The 15,828-nt window shown below is 33.6% G+C and overlaps 2 protein-coding genes and 2 non-coding genes across 4 annotated transcripts; 2 read left to right on the forward strand and 2 right to left on the reverse strand.

Moving 5' to 3' along the window:
* Positions 1-445: 445 nt before the first annotated feature.
* Positions 446-519, reverse strand: TRNAR-ACG (transfer RNA arginine (anticodon ACG)). Its single transcript has one exon. It is a non-coding gene; the product is annotated as a tRNA-Arg (tRNA).
* A 676-nt stretch (positions 520-1,195) lies between these two features.
* Positions 1,196-1,269, forward strand: TRNAR-ACG (transfer RNA arginine (anticodon ACG)). The gene has a single exon. It is a non-coding gene; the product is annotated as a tRNA-Arg (tRNA).
* A 282-nt stretch (positions 1,270-1,551) lies between these two features.
* On the reverse strand, positions 1,552-7,829 carry LOC139100295 (uncharacterized). Its single transcript, XM_070652924.1, has 3 exons — positions 7,692-7,829; positions 2,145-4,906; positions 1,552-1,778 (listed from the first exon to the last, which is right to left on the reverse strand). Exons 2-3 carry the CDS (start codon positions 4,736-4,738, stop codon positions 1,691-1,693), a joined length of 2,682 nt encoding a protein of 893 aa, XP_070509025.1. The 5' UTR covers positions 4,739-4,906; positions 7,692-7,829; the 3' UTR covers positions 1,552-1,690.
* A 3,049-nt stretch (positions 7,830-10,878) lies between these two features.
* Positions 10,879-15,753, forward strand: LOC139100364 (putative ferric-chelate reductase 1 homolog). Its single transcript, XM_070652980.1, has 3 exons — positions 10,879-11,014; positions 13,649-13,885; positions 14,646-15,753. The coding sequence occupies exons 1-3, from the start codon at positions 10,879-10,881 to the stop codon at positions 15,056-15,058; spliced, it is 786 nt and encodes a 261-aa protein (XP_070509081.1). The 3' UTR covers positions 15,059-15,753.
* The last annotated feature ends 75 nt before the right edge of the window (positions 15,754-15,828 follow it).

Raw genomic sequence — 15,828 nt, forward strand, 5'->3', positions numbered from 1 at the left:
CTCACTGAGAATGAGAAGCTTTTTGTCATTTTTAACTCAATTCTTAATTGAAAAATTGCCTTTTTTATGTGTTGTGGCTGAGATGTAGACGAGAATTACAAGTGATAATAATTCAAATTTGATTAGAATTTCAAAAAAAATATCGTTAAAATTGAAATTAATTTATTTTAATTTTTTTCAGAATTTTTTCAATTTTTTTAAAATTTCTTAAAATTTGTTTAATTTTTTTAATTTTTTAATTTTTTTTTTACTTTTTAAAAGTATATTCATTTTAGTTTCAATAATATAAAATATTAGAATTTATTTCAAAACAATTTCAAGTTTATGAATTAAAATAATAAATTCAATTTTTTTTTAAAATTAAAATTTAAATATTTTTTCCAACAAATTTTCAAAAAAGAATTAAAAAACATTAAAAAAAGCAAAAAAAAAAAATTATCAACTTCGATCTTGGCAGGACTCGAACCTGCAATCTTCTGATCCGTAGTCAGACGCGTTATCCAATTGCGCCACAAGACCATGCTGTTTAACTTCACAGTTGGGTTCGTTCTTGCAAAATGACGTATTTGAAGTTCGTAAGAATCGAAAAAGATCGGTTCTAGTAATAAGGATGGCGGGATTTGTTGATTGGACGGTGGATTTGATTCAAATTGTGGATTTTGTTTCATTTTCAAGTTTTTTGGAATTTTTAAAATAAATAAAAATGGTTTTTTATTAAACAAAAATTGAGAATTTATTAAAAAAAAATTGAAAAAATTGTTAAAACAATTTAAAAAAAATTAAAAAAAATTGAAAAAATTGAAAAAAAATTAAAACAACTTAAAAAATTTAAAAATATTTAAAAAAAATCGAAAAAAAAACAAAAAAAAATCGAAAAAAATTGGAAAAAATTGAAAAAAAATTGAAAAAATATTTTTTAAATTTTATTTTTTTTAAAAATTGTTTAAAAAAAATTTAAATTTGAATTTCAAAAATTTTTTTCACATTTCCAACTCCACATGTCCAATTCCAATCCCCAACCATTCCCCAAATTCCACTCCATTCCATCCAGAACATCCCTGAATCTAAAACAGAATTCATTTTCCCGCCAAACTTTCAATTTTTTTTTTCTGATCTTTTACCAAAATGTTCTCATCCAATTTTCATCACGTGCTGAAATAGGGATGAAGTCAAATGCGAAATACACAAATAGCATGGTCTTGTGGCGCAATTGGATAACGCGTCTGACTACGGATCAGAAGATTGCAGGTTCGAGTCCTGCCAAGATCGAATGTTGGGAAATTCTTTTTTGGACTTTTTTTAGGTTTTTTTAGTTTGAATTTAAATTTGGGAATTTTTTGCTATTTTTTTAAATTTTTGTTTTAATTTTTTTATTTTTTTTTTAATTTTCAATTTTTTTTTTTTTTTGAATTTTAAATTTTTTTTAATTTTTAAAATTTTTTCAATAATTTTACTTTTTTTAAAATTATTTTAATTATTTTTTAAAATTATTTTAATACTTTTACTAATTTAAAAAAATCCAAAAAACCTAAAAATTAATTAAAACGCAAATTAATTTTCAAAAAATATAAAAATTTACAATTTTTTATTTATTTAATTCCTTTTTTTAAACAATTTTCAATTCATTTTAATCAAAATTCGGCTACTTAATATTAAAGCTTGTTCATTGTTCCTAAAGATTCTGTCGTGTCTACTCTCTTTTTTTTACATTTACTAGGAATGCAAATATGCTGCTAAATGACATGATTGTTCCACAAATCTCGAATGCTATTTTCCAACTAAAAATATATCAAGAAAAAGAAAAATGGAATTAAAAATTAGAAATTTAACATTAAATGAAATAAATTGTTGCACCCCTCATCCCCACCTACCCACCATCCACCAAAGTAATATAAATTTTTTGTCCTACCCCATGTCTGACTGTCCTACCCCATCCATCATTTCATTATTCTTTCCTATAACCCCCTCCCCCTTTCAATTTGACACTCTGGAGCATCACCCGGGATATCCTCCCCTCCCGTAACCTACCCGGCTAGGCAGGTTACAATCCATTTCACGTGACTCAAATGAATGTGACTCCAAATTCCTCCCAACCCTTCCTTCCAATTCCCCATCCCCAAAAACCCCCAACACATCCAACTCACCTTCCAATCACTTCATATATCGTCGATGCAAACGGAATTCCAACCAACAGCGCCAATCCCTGTACAAAAAAGTTCAATCCAATTGCCGTCGCAAATTCCTCAACGCCAACAATCATCTCAGCTATTTTCGGTATCAGCACATACGCCGATGCAAATGTAAATCCAAAAAAGACACAACAAGCACCAAATGCAACAGCATTCTCAGCAAAATTGGCAAGTAAAATTTCAGCAATTCCGCATGCCAGGACACAGCATGCATTGACATTCTTAACATGATTACCGCTGACATCCCCAACATATCCAAGTGTAATCATACCGACGAGAATTGATATACCAATTAAGGATATATAGTTGGCACATTGTGCTTCCGTATAGTGATAAGTCTTAAGGAGTTCCACTATAAAGTAGATTGGGATGTTGTAGAGAGCATATATGGCAAATGTTGAGGCTGCCAAAAGTGTAAAGTCACGATTTGAAAAATGTGAAAAAATTTTTTTAATCATTTTGAATTTATCTTTAATAAATTTGGAGATTATTGTTGATATATCGGGTGATTTTGGTAGTTGTGATGGCTTTATGTCTGTATTTGGGAATATATAGCAGGCATGTGAGTATGGTGGGGGTTGGTGGTGGTCTGGTGTTGTGTAATTGAGGTTATGAATTGAATTTGTGATATTTGTTGGATGTTTGAGGTTAGGTTGAGATAATTTGAGGTTATGTTGCTCAGTTTTGTGGTTATGTTGCTCAGTTTTGAGGTTATGTTGCTCAGTTTTGAGGTTATTTTGCTCAGTTTTGAGGTTATGTTGCTCAGTTTTGAGGTTATGTTGCTCACTTTTTGGGTGATATTGCTCAATTTTAGAGTTATGTGGCTCAATTTTGAGGTTATGTTGCTCACTTTTGGAGTTATGTTGCTCACTTTTGGAGTTATGTTGCTCATTGTATGGATTATATTGCTCAATTTTGAGGTTATGTTGCTCAATTTTGAGGTTATTTTGCACACTTTTGAGGTTAGACTCCTCAACTTTGAGGTTATGAACATCTCCATTCATCTTATGCTGACAATTCTTCAAATCCTGTCCACAAATCGTAAACACTTGATCACTATCTGTTCCATTTTGAGCAACACAATTTCCATCAGCATTTTTGGCAGCGATCATCGATGTCAATGCCTCGCAATCTCCATTTGACCCCAAATTCTCATCCTGATAACTTTCGTTTTTGGCTTGAGGTGGATGTACGGACATTCTCACATTCTCATGTGACGTAGGAGTGAGATTAGCGTATGATGTCTCAGTTCCAATATTGTTTATGTTATTTTCATGACTATTGCGTACTTGAGAGTCATTAGCGAGAAATTGATGGTCAATTGAGTTTGTGTTGTGATTTAGTTGTGGATATAGAGATGTATGGGGGGACATAACCTCACTTTTGGAGGTTTCTGGATAATTTGGGGACATAACCTCACTTTTTGTGCTCATAACCTCACTTTTGTTGGACATAACCTCACTTTTGGGGAAGATAAACCCAATTTTGTTAGGCATAACCTCACTTTTGCTGGGCATAACCTCACTTTTTTGAGAATATGGATGATTATGAGACATAACCTCACTTTTGTTGGACATAACCTCACTTTTGCTTGACATAACCTCACTTTTTTGACAATATGGATGATTATGAGACATAACCTCACTTTTATTGGACATAACCTCACTTTTGTCAAACACAAACCCAATTTTGTCAGGCATAACCTCAAATTTATGCTGCACATCATCACAATTCACTCCATTTTCTTCAACAACTTCCTCCAAATGACTATAATTCTCATGAAAATGGCACCTAACGACATCCTTAATATCCTCAATAGCTTCAAATGACAACCTCCTAAATGTCCCAAAGCTCGTCTCATGTTCCTCAAAAATCCCATGATTCTCATTCTTTTTCGGTGCCTTAACACCCTTATTCTCCATCTCATCAATCACCCACTGCGGTTCCCTTATGAAACATCCAACAACTCCCATCAAGACATTCAGACTTGCCAAAAAGAACATGACATTCCGCCATCCGTAAGCATCAAGCAGCCTTTGAGTAACCGGTGCTATCACAAATGTCCCAAAACCCGTACCCGACGATACAATTCCAATTGCCAAGGTTCGATTCTTCTCAAACCATCTCTCAGCACTCAATATACCCACAACATATCCAGCACTAACACCAAAACCCGCAATCAAACCAACCGTCATATATAGCTGCTCTATTGACCCGCAATATGACGACATAACAAATCCAAATGTACTGATTATGCTACATATAATCGTTATCGTTTTACAACCAAATTTCTCAACAAGTTGTGCAGTTATTGGTGCTGATAGTAGCGGAACCGAATAAAATATTGAACCAATCCAGGCTGTTGCTGTTTCACTTTGTTTAAATTCTGTTAGCCATGCGCTGTTTATTAGACCGAGATTGTATGCGATGCCATCGACAATGAGGTATAGGATGAAACTGCAGATGACAATGATCCAGCCGTAGCCGTTGAAATCGGAGTATTTTGGTGGTGGGGGTTTGGGTGATATTCTGTAGGAGCTTGGAAGCATCGTGGCTGGATGGATGTCTTTGGTGGGTTTATGAAGAGAGGAATTTGAAGTGTTTATTTGTAGAATTTTGTGGTGATTTTATGCTGAATGCTTAGTTCCAGTTGATCATTCTTTGGTGATGTCTGATATTAAGGGATGTTAACACTGATTATATGTAGCTGTAGGTATCTATAAAGTGTAATTCAAGAAGTCAGCAAGTTGGTCTACAAGCTGAAGTAGTGAGGTGGGGCTGTTCACTTATTACGTAATGTTCTAGGGATGAGGAGTGAGGAAGACATGCAATTTTAGGAGATTGTCTCTTTGAGTTCTGCCCACCTTGTCTCTTCCTTTCCTTGTTCCTAATCCAACATGTTCTTTGTCTATTCTCCATATTGTCCCTAACTTTGTCACTTTTCCTACCTGTCTATCCCCTCCTTGCCATGCTTCTTGTCTCTTCCATTCTTTAAAATTCTCTTTCATTATCCCTTCCCGTACTTGTCTTCTCCTCCTTCGTGTCACTTTCCTTCATGTCCCTTAGCCTTCTTCCTGTCTTCTCCTTGTCTCTTCCCATTCTTGTCTGAAGGATATCTAGAGGCTTCCAAAAATCTCAACCTTACAACTTCACAACCCAACCACCACTCCCCGATTCTTCCTAACAAACCCTAGTGGACAACTTGACAGTAATTAACTCGACATTATCTCAAGTTGCCCACTAGGGTTTTTTAGGAAGAATCGGGGAGTGGTGGTTGGGTTGTTAAGTGATGGGGTTGAGATTTTAGAACGCCTTTAAGTACGCTTCAGATAAGGATGGCGAGGGACAAGGGAGTAGAAAACAGGGAAAATGGAAGGGGCAACGAGGAAAGGGGCAAAAAAAGGGAAAGAACAATGATGGGAAGGAACATGGAGGAAGAGCATATGAGGGAAATTGACAAGGTTGGTTAGGGACAAAGTGGATAACGGACAAGGTGGTTAAGAGACAATGAGGGAACTGATCAGGAAGAAGAAGAACATAGAAGGGAAAAGACAAGGAGGTGAAGACGCAAGGAAATGGAGGAACATGGAGAATAAGAGACAAAGAGAACAAGGGAGAATGAGAAGAGGGGACAAAAGGCAAAACGGAAAAGGAGGAACGGATTTAAGATCAAAAGAGACGATTTCCCATGTTACGTAATATGTGAACGGTCCCCAACTTAAATGTCTATATTGTTATTTAATTTCCATTTTATTCAAATTTATTTTATCACTAAATTAATATTTTTAAAAAGACTATTTAAAGTCAGCCGGCACTAAAAAATTGTCTGTGGCACTAAGGAACAACTTCACGTCAATTTATAAATTCAATTTAAATTTAAGAACATTCTTTTAATTTGTTATTTCCGGTCACTTAATCACCAAAAATTAAAGAATTTTTTTCACTTTTTTTTATTCTTCTCAATTGGCAGTTCTGTTGTTGTTGCTGTTGCTACCTTTTTTAGTCAAACTGTACATGTTAGTTTAAACAGTTCTTCGGCTTTTTTTGAGCATAAATTCTCAATTTTTTAAATCTCTCTTTATTCTTTTTTTTTTGCTGTCTGTGTCTTGCCAGCTGATAAGTCTCACTAACCTCACTCAATTTTTTTACTTTTTTTTTCTTTTTTTTTATGCCACGATGTTTTGAGTTTTTTATTTTTTTATTTTATTTCGCGTTCTAATTTTAGTTTTTGTAAGTTTTGGGAATTTATTAAGAATTTAAAAGATTTTTTTCAAGAATTTTAGAATTAGTTTTATGTTTTTAATCATTTATTTCACTTTCTTGGCTATAGTTGTTTTTAAAATTGAGTTAAATTAATTATTTTTAGTTTTGACACTTTTTCATTTTTTGTGGAAAACTTGAAGATTTGTTTTTAAATTCACTCACAAAAATTTAATTTATATTTTCAAATTTATAATTTTTAAATTTTTTTTCAATTTTTTTGAAGTATTTTTTAATCTTTTAAATTATTTGATGATATTTAAAATTATTTTATTATTTTAAAAAAGTTAAAATTTCATTTTAAAATTGTTAAAAAAAATTTCACTTTCCATTTCAGTTCTTTTTGAAGTTTTGACACTATTTGAATTATTCTATAGTTTTTATAGTTGTTTTAAAATTTTTAAAATTATTATTTTTAAAAAAATTATAGATTCTTAAATGAATTTTAATTTTTTTTTCAATTTTCGATTTTTCAAATTTTTTTTGGTAAAATTTTAAAAAATGGTTTTCTTTTTTATTGGAATTTAAAGAACTTGAAAATTCAACAAATAAAATGTTTCAAATATTAATTTTCTTTTTTTTTTAATTTAAGAAATTAAAAAATTGAGAATTTTTTTGAGAAAATTAGAGCTTTTATGGCTTTTGTTTTAATTAAGAAATTGAAAATTTCGACAAGTTAAAAAAAATTTATAAAAAAAATCTGAATTTAGAAATTCAAATTTTTAAGAAATTAAATCTTTTAATTTTTTTTAAATTTTAAAAATTTTTTTACTTTTGTTCAAATTTTTAAATTTTTTAAATTTTTTAAATTTTTCAATTTTTCAATTTTTTTTATTTTTCTTATTTTTTTAATTTTTTCATTTTTTTTATTTTTTTTAACAATTTTTAAAATTTTTATTTTATTTTAAATGTTCTGAATATAAATTTGAAAATTTGAATTTTAAAAATTGTTAGTAAACAAAATATTTAAAATCTTTTTTAAGCAAATTTAAAATTTAATTATTTCTTTAATTTTTTAAAATTTTTCAAAATTTATTATCAATTCAATTCATTTTAATTTTATATATTTTTTTAAAAATTCTCATTATTCATATTCACACCACGTTGTCAATTTAGACCAACTATTATTATTATTATTATTTCATAACATTATAAAACTTCAATAACAACACCAATAAATAATGTGACAATGTAAAAGAATTAAATGCAATTCAATCACAATTTAATTCCTTATAACCTGACCTATTATGCTGATCACAACGTTATTCCTTCAATTAAATATATTTCTTTATCAATTCACACACAAAAATTCGTTCTACACAAAAAATAAAGCAGTTCCGCGACTCAACGTCCTCACACAACTCAGTTTGACGATCAATTGAGCACTGAGATGCGATTAAATTGAGTTATAGAAATAAAGCATGCGGATTGATGATAATAAGGCACCAATATTCTCACCGTGTATGTAGAAAAATGTGTAAAATTTTAAGCTTTTATATTCCAAAACTTTCATCGTGATTTTGTGGCTTTTTTATTTGATTAAATTGACACGACTTAGTGAATATTAATGACTAATTTATGGCAACAAGTCACGAGATTTATCGTGAATTTTTCACATTTTGTCGACAATTTTGTTGTAGGATTTGTAAATATTAAATTTTAGATTTGATCATTTAGGGGGTCGTTTGGGAATTAGATAATGCTGAAAATAGACCTCGCCCCCTTTACCCCACGGAAACACTTTGTACCAAAATCATGAACCACCTCCTTCTTCTCCACTCCAAAACTGCAAATTCCTAACAAATTCCATAATTCATTTTACTCAACCATCAATAATGTAATTACTTTCAATTTTCATTTGAATGTACATAATATGAGCATTCATGTACCGCATGAAATTCCTTTCATACGAACTTTATCATTGCAATGTAATCTGCTTATTATGTTGCCCGAAAGACACATGATGTGAAGAAGAGACAGAAAATGGTGTCTGTAGGGCAGTATGACGTATACTGACTCTAATATGGAACTGAATTTTTGTGGGATTTAAGTCGAAATCAGAGTCACGCGAGTCTAGGTTCACTATTTTCCGGCATTTCAATGTCATATGCCAAGCGGAGTTTACACTCAAGTATCATACCATGTGGAGGCTTATACCTCGAGCGTATACAGAGAGGAAGTTTGGGGGGTCAACCTTCTTTGTGTTTCTAGTAATTCGAATTCCGGCTAATTACGCCCAAGGATCAGACTCTCTTATGTACAGTCTTGTTCTTTCATAATAATTCAACAAGTACAGTAGGTACAGTATTGGACTTTTAAAGTATCTGACCCTTCATTACACCCCTGACTCACAGCTTCCCACACATAACTGCAGGGTTGTTAAAAACAGAATTTGATGTATTTTGAAAATATGTCACATGTAAAAATGCATGGATATGTGTAGACAATTTGTGAATTTTCACATATATCCACACATATTCGCACATTTTTCCCTGTGCACATATGAAATATGTGACACATGTGTACACATTCTGTAATGCAGAATATGCTTTAACAACCCTGAGTGAATGCAATGGAAATTTTTTCACATGAATACCTTTTGATGGCATTTTAATCGGTCTTGTTTGATCAATTTCCATCTATTTATGTACGGAAGTGTCATAATACATGCGATAAAACGGTAAATCATCTTAATTGTTCTGAGTATTTTTCATTCATTTATTCAATTAATTATAATTAAGCTGTTTGTCACATTAGTTACTTAATTGAGGGTTTTATGGTATTTTAAACAGTGGAGTGTGCTTTATGCTTCCATATGAGATTGATTTAAATAGCATAAGTCAGTTAATTTACTCAAAATTCAGCATATGATCGATGTTACTCTAGATTTGTACCAGATTTGAACCGAATTTGGTACAAAGTCAGGATCACGAGCTGTTGACCGATTAACCGTTGCACCATACTTTTTGCGACGCACTTGAAGCTCTAGATGACTCAATAATGTGATTAATAAGCACTGACCCAAGTCCACAGCATGCAGCACTGATCCACACCAAACAGCAATGATCGAAACTATTTGACAATCTAAAAAAATCAAGCTTACATAGATAAACTTTCCATTTCGTAAGACGATGATTTTAGGTCACTAAAGTCTCTTAATTTAGAAATAAGTTTTTAAAAGAGAATTTCAATAAATTGTTCAAGCTCAGAGCATCAAGTGAGTAAACAAACTTTGAGTAAGTAAAAAAAAAGAGTAAATTTAATTAGGTCATTAAAATTTTATTGAAAATCAAAGCTCAAAAAATAGAATGCTTGGCTGATAAGATGTGATGGATTTAAGTAACTGCCGATGTCATAACAAGTGAGTCATAGACTGGACTGTATGCTGTGTAGACGGTTGGTCTTTTAAATGTATGTTTACAATAGAACATGATGTATGCATTTGAATAGACATTACTGTCTATAGCTTACAAAAGGCAGCCTTTGAGTCTTGTCTTCAATTCATATGATCCGAAAAAGGACAATAATTTGCTTTACATGATCGTTAGGTCAAATTGCAATGAAACAGTCCCTATGGATGACTTTACTAATCCACCAAGCCATATTGTCTAACTGCTGATCATAATATTGATGAAAATTACTTAAAGCTGTCATTTAAGGCTAGCATCAAAGCAAATAATCGGACTTTTAATCCCGAATAGCACAATTCAAATTCTTGGGTCGGCTTCTTATCCTACCAGACATTATTCTACCTTATCAAGCCTTAAACAGTTAAATAGGGCTATTTTAGTAAACCCATGGTACATAGGATAGGGTGGAATGATGTAGCCTAGTAAATCCCTGCCTAATTTGGTAAGATTGCGTACGACTTCCCGGGTAGCCCATTAAAGATCTACATATCTCTAAAATAATCCAATTCATCATTTAGATGAATCCTACCTTGCCCCTTCTCAACTCCTAGAGTACCTAGGATAGTATGTGGTAGGATTTCACGGATACATTAAGAATCCTGCCACAGGGCAGCCTTCGTTCGGATTCAAATCGAATTCAGGTCAAAGTCACGCCAGCCTCAATTCTGAATTTCGATCGATTAACCGTTTTGTACTAATCAAATCCAAAAAGGCTAAGAGACCAACATGAGTCAGATCTGCAATTTAAAATTGAGATTAACATGACAGGACATGGACATCAGCAGAAATTGAAAGTGCCAGCCACACAAAAAAGTTTCAATTCCTTCCCAAAAATTCACTTTCAATTTCATTTCGTTATTCTGATTCAACTTCCTCAGAGAGTATCATGTTCTGAGCATTAGTCAATTTACTCTCACAAAATTCTCTCAATATTCTCCACAGACATGATAACCGTAACTGAGACAGACACGAGACATACAAAAAAAAAATAATCTAAAGGAAGCAATTTTTTTTGCAGCATGACACGAACAGAAAATGAAAGTGGAAACGACGAAAAGAAGAGAGAGTCAGGCAGAGAGGAAATTATTAACATGATGATTGCTCAATTTTCAGTCTTGTTTTGTCTTTCGACCGGTAAACACGGACTTTTTATTGGTAAGTACGGTTAGAGCATGAAGAAGAAGGAGACGAAGATACGTAAAATTTTTAGGAATGGAATCGGATTTTTTGTTTGTTTGTTTTTGAACAAGTTCTAAATCAATTAGTGATTGGGAGATTTAATGTTGTCTAGACTTAGATAGATTAGGTATAGTGTCTGGTGTCACTGGTAGATAGACTGTCAATAAGGGAGATTTAAGTAAGCTCTAAGCTAGTTGAGATAGATGAGACTGAGATTAAGTATAAGACCAAAGACCGAAGACAACCGAAGATCGAGGACCGAAAGCCGAACGACGGAAGACTGAAGGCCGAAGACCGAAGACACGAATTTACAAAGCCACAAAGACAGAAGACCGAAGAACTGACCGAAAAACTGACGGAACTGACGGAACTAACTGAACTGACTGAACTGACCGAACTGACGCAAGATTCTTTTCTTACTTTCAGTCCTATAATGCTAGTCTAAGTCTAGTTAGTCGGTCAATATACGTCAGAAATTCCATCATATTCAATTCTTCAACCAATCATGACTATCATCTTATTCAATCAAAAGATCCCATAGAATACAATCTAATACATACTTTTCCATCACCAAAAATATAAACAACCTCGATCCACCTTTCACTACATCATCCCAAAAGTAGATCAGACCAAATACTTCGTGTCTTTCAAAACTTTCCATTTTTTTCTCACTCATTTCCATCAATTATCACGCAATCTATTCAAACAATCGTCAATTAAGAAGAAGACAGCAATTTATTTAAAGTTTAATCAAAATAATTTCGGCAATTGTCTCACGATGAGTTTAAATCATCTAAGTATCACATAGCTGTGACATAAGAACAGAAGAGAAGAAGGTATATGAAGACTGAACTATGTAAACATGACACACAAGTTTAGAATTTGAGTAATTTTGCCGGATTGTATGATTGTATTGTACGCACGTGTTTTGTGGGGATTGTGCGGATGTTTGGTGACGGTTAGGGGGGAATTTTGATACTGAGTCCTAATCTTGGTGCCTAATTCTGCTGCAAATTGTTACAATCTGGATTATTGGGTCCAAAAAATCAATTTTCCATGTGACGTAACTCCCAAACGCCCCCATAGTGATCATCAACTGTTTAGTATACAAGAACTGAACTTGTATTGAGTATTTTAGAATTTTCTACATGATCATGTGTGTTGTGTATATTTCGGTATGTCTAATACATTCATAATTCGGAACATTTACAATACAGACTGATAAAAATTTTTGTTTTGTTAGCGATTTTTATGATAATTTGGGTTGTCTTGTGTCTGTTTTTATTGCAATTAAAAGAGATACTGCTTTATTTGGGAATTATATTGAGATGGACTTGTGGAGATTTTGGGGAAATTATGAAAAAATGCTATTTTTAAGTCATAAATCCTAAGTGATCATCTAATTTCGTAACAATCACATAAGATTTCACTATTTGTTGTTCTGTAACTTGAAAAGCATACAAGAACTAAGGTCAAGTAGAAATGGTCGAAAATCCGGGAACTTGACTATTTGATTCTAGTCTCATATCGACTTAATGCTGACCTAAGGCTGAATTTCATCGAGTCAGGAATAATTCCAGAATCAAGCTGGACTGGAAACTGATTTATGGCCATTTCTACATCGATTGCTTTACCGGTTAGCAGGGATTAAATTCAGTTGTGTTTAGTATTCTTCCTGTTGCCTCCTTACAATTCTTAAACTAAATATCATGTCGAAAAAGAACAAGTCGGGTAATTGATCCAAAATCCGGAATGAAATCGGCGTGACTCTTCCCTGGTGCTGTCATCAGGATGGGATGACATAGTGCAGCCGAGTAGGTATGACTCTGGCTAGTTCATTCACAAGGCGGGCATGATTTTCGAATGGTTCAGCCATCAACCCAGTATTTTTCTAGCATAGTATAGACACTAAGTCGGTTTAACCATGTCGTGGTGCAGAATAACGGCGGTTTTGACCCTGGCATAGTGTAGACTCTAAGCCGGTATAATTCTAACATGATGCAGGCACTAGAACAGTATATCTTTAAAATACTGAAGACACTGGCTCAGTAGGACTTTGGCTTGGTGTAGCTCTACCATAGTGTCAGATTAAAACCAAATCCATCATCAAGCCAAACTCAAGCCGGCTCTGTTCCGGATTTTGTACCGATTAGCCGACATGCCCTCTTTCCAACACCATTTCAACCTCTCCTCAATCCAATATCAATAAACTCATCCAATGACCCTTTAATAATATTCCATTTCAACTCCAATAAATCACAATCAATTAATTCTCTCATCTGTCAAACAAAACTGCATCTGCAGCATAAATAAACAAGCAACAAACATCTGTTCTCAATTTAAATTAATCATTAAAAAAATTTTCTTTTTTATCGCTTGTCGACACGATTTGTTCTTGATAGTAATGGACATGAACTTTATAGTTCATCTCTTGAGGATTAATTTGATAACATTTTTAATGTCGATTGACAAAATGAGACTTATGAGTCACTTGATGATTAAGCAATCAGCTTTTTGTGCTGATTCAGTCACGTTTAATATGCTGTTTAATCTATGGATTAATTGGTCAATTTTGATGATTTAATATGCTGTCTTATTCTGTCATTTTAGAAGCTACCAAAGAACCTTCCACACCAATCATGTTGCTGCCATACTGGATGCTTGCCATTTTCAACTCAACGATGATCCGTTCCATGAGTTACAGTGTTGGACTTAGCTTGTCATCTAATGAAGTTGAAGCTAATCCAATGTATCAAGGCTGTGGAGATACTAAGTTGTGCATTGGATATCCATCTGGATGTGTTAAGAGGAAGTCATGCAAGGCATTTGCTGCATCTTATCATAAGGGTTAGTATAAAGTAATTGAAGATTGAAGAATTGGGAGGACTAAGAGGGACGGGACTCCGGGAGTTGAAGGAACAGAGTTGGGAGGACCAGGGTTAAGAGGACCAGAATTGGCAGGATTCCGGGAGTCAGACTCTACTGAAATTCAACCAGACTCCTTAAATCCGACTCCAGTTGAGCATTCAGACTCAAAAATTGAGTCAAGACAACACTAAAGAGGATATAAAGGGAGTCTGGACTGGAAGTGTCCAAAATGGGGCTTCTATAAGAGTCTAGACTCAAGAGGATGAACCTACATGATGCAGTGCTACATACTCTAATACTACGAAGATTGAGGAGAGTCAGGGTTCATTTAACACCATCGCAGACAGTTGTGTGAGCTACAGAAGGTCTCAAAAGACCTCAGCAGGTCTCAGCAAGCCTCAGTAGGCCTCAGACTAATTTAACAGGCATCAGAAGGTCTCAGTAGGCCTCAAAAGGTCTCAGCAGTTCTCAGTAATTCTCAGCAGGCCTCAGTAGACCATAACAGATTTAAGCCGGTCTCAGCTGATCTTAGCAGGTCTCAGCAGGCCTCAATAGTCTTCAGCAGGCCTCAGCAGACCTCATCAGACCTCCATAACTCTCTGCATCCACCAGCCTACCCACCTGACTCATCCAAACCCCAAACAATTGATCAAATATCCCCAAAAATCATCTCCAACTTCTCAATCATATAATCAACCCAAAACAGCACCTAATCTAATATTTTTCCTTTCATTTTTAGACGGTAAATACCTCTTTGAGATGCACTCAGCACCAAATGCAGCATACATCGCCTCCGCCCTCTCATTTGATCGTCGCATGGGTGATGACTCTGCAATGGAATGTGTCAAAGTTGGAAATGAAGTTAAAATTTATGCATCATATACAATTCGTGAATCCGGCACATACGATGCAATCCGTTCCGGAATCCCACAGGACATAATTCGATTACAGGAAGGCAAAATTGATGAAAATGGAATTTCGTGCGTGATTGAACGTGATGAATCGTCTGTCGTTGATAGTAAAACATTTGATTTAAAGACTGGCAAATTTTATTTATTGCTGGCAACTGGAAGTAAAGTAAAGACGAATAAGATTCAGGCACATAATTTGGGACATGCGATATCTGATAAGACATTGAATTCTTATGTTTAAGGTGGAGATGAGGGAATGTGATGGAGATGGGAGGGACTAGGCAGGGGGATAGAAAGGGTCTAGGCAGGAGGGTTTGGGAGTCTGGGAATTGAGGAAATGGACATTTGGATGAGTTGGGGAATGTTCGGCAGTTACGTAACGTTTAATAAGGTTGCAATCTTGTTTTTGAACCCAAATAGTTCATGATTTTGCTATAAACCGTTACGATGGAGGGTTTGGAGCTTTAAAGGCCAATTTATAGGGTTACGTAACTTCCGAATGTTCCCTTACTTGACATTTTATGTCTTAATTCGCCTAGTTTTGTGTCTATTTCTATGGAACATCTCAAATCACCCTTAAAACTAGACACACAACTAGTGACCTGTCTAGCCCCATTTGACATGCTTCTGACAAGCTGCTGATCCTGCCTAACTCCCATCCATCTAAAAATTATTGAATTTAATTAAACCAAATGTCAAATCATGCTCAATATTTGCTTTAAAAAAATTATAAAATTTGTCATGAGATTTAGTAACAAAAAAAAAATAAAATAATTCTGTGAATTATCAAGTTGTTAGGGCTAAAAGCCATTCTTGCGGGGTATTTAGACATATTAATAAGTATAAAAAAAAACTTTGAAAAATGATCAAAAGAATTTAATTGTAAAAAAAATTTGATATCTTTTCAATAAAATGAATTTTTTTTCTTCCACATAATCAATTAATGGTTTTTCATGTCAAAGCATTTTTTGATGATTGTGCTGTTCTTTGTAGAATGTTCTGATTGGTATT

The sequence above is a fragment of the Chironomus tepperi genome, unplaced genomic scaffold, assembly GCF_022539635.2.
Source record: "Chironomus tepperi strain 1889 unplaced genomic scaffold, CSIRO-AGI_Ctep_v1 contig_58, whole genome shotgun sequence".
NCBI lineage: Eukaryota > Metazoa > Arthropoda > Insecta > Diptera > Chironomidae > Chironomus > Chironomus tepperi.

Coding starts and splice junctions, on each gene's coding strand:
- LOC139100295 (XM_070652924.1), bottom strand. CDS start 4,738: ATGCTTCCAAGCTCCTACAGAATATCACCCAAACCCCCACCACCAAAA. Junction 1,779..2,144: donor ATATATGAAGTGATTGGAAG/GTGAGTTGGATG, acceptor ATATATTTTTAG/TTGGAAAATAGCATTCGAGA.
- LOC139100364 (XM_070652980.1), top strand. CDS start 10,879: ATGACACGAACAGAAAATGAAAGTGGAAACGACGAAAAGAAGAGAGAG. Junction 11,015..13,648: donor TAAACACGGACTTTTTATTG/GTAAGTACGGTT, acceptor CTGTCATTTTAG/AAGCTACCAAAGAACCTTCC. Junction 13,886..14,645: donor TGCTGCATCTTATCATAAGG/GTTAGTATAAAG, acceptor TTTCATTTTTAG/ACGGTAAATACCTCTTTGAG.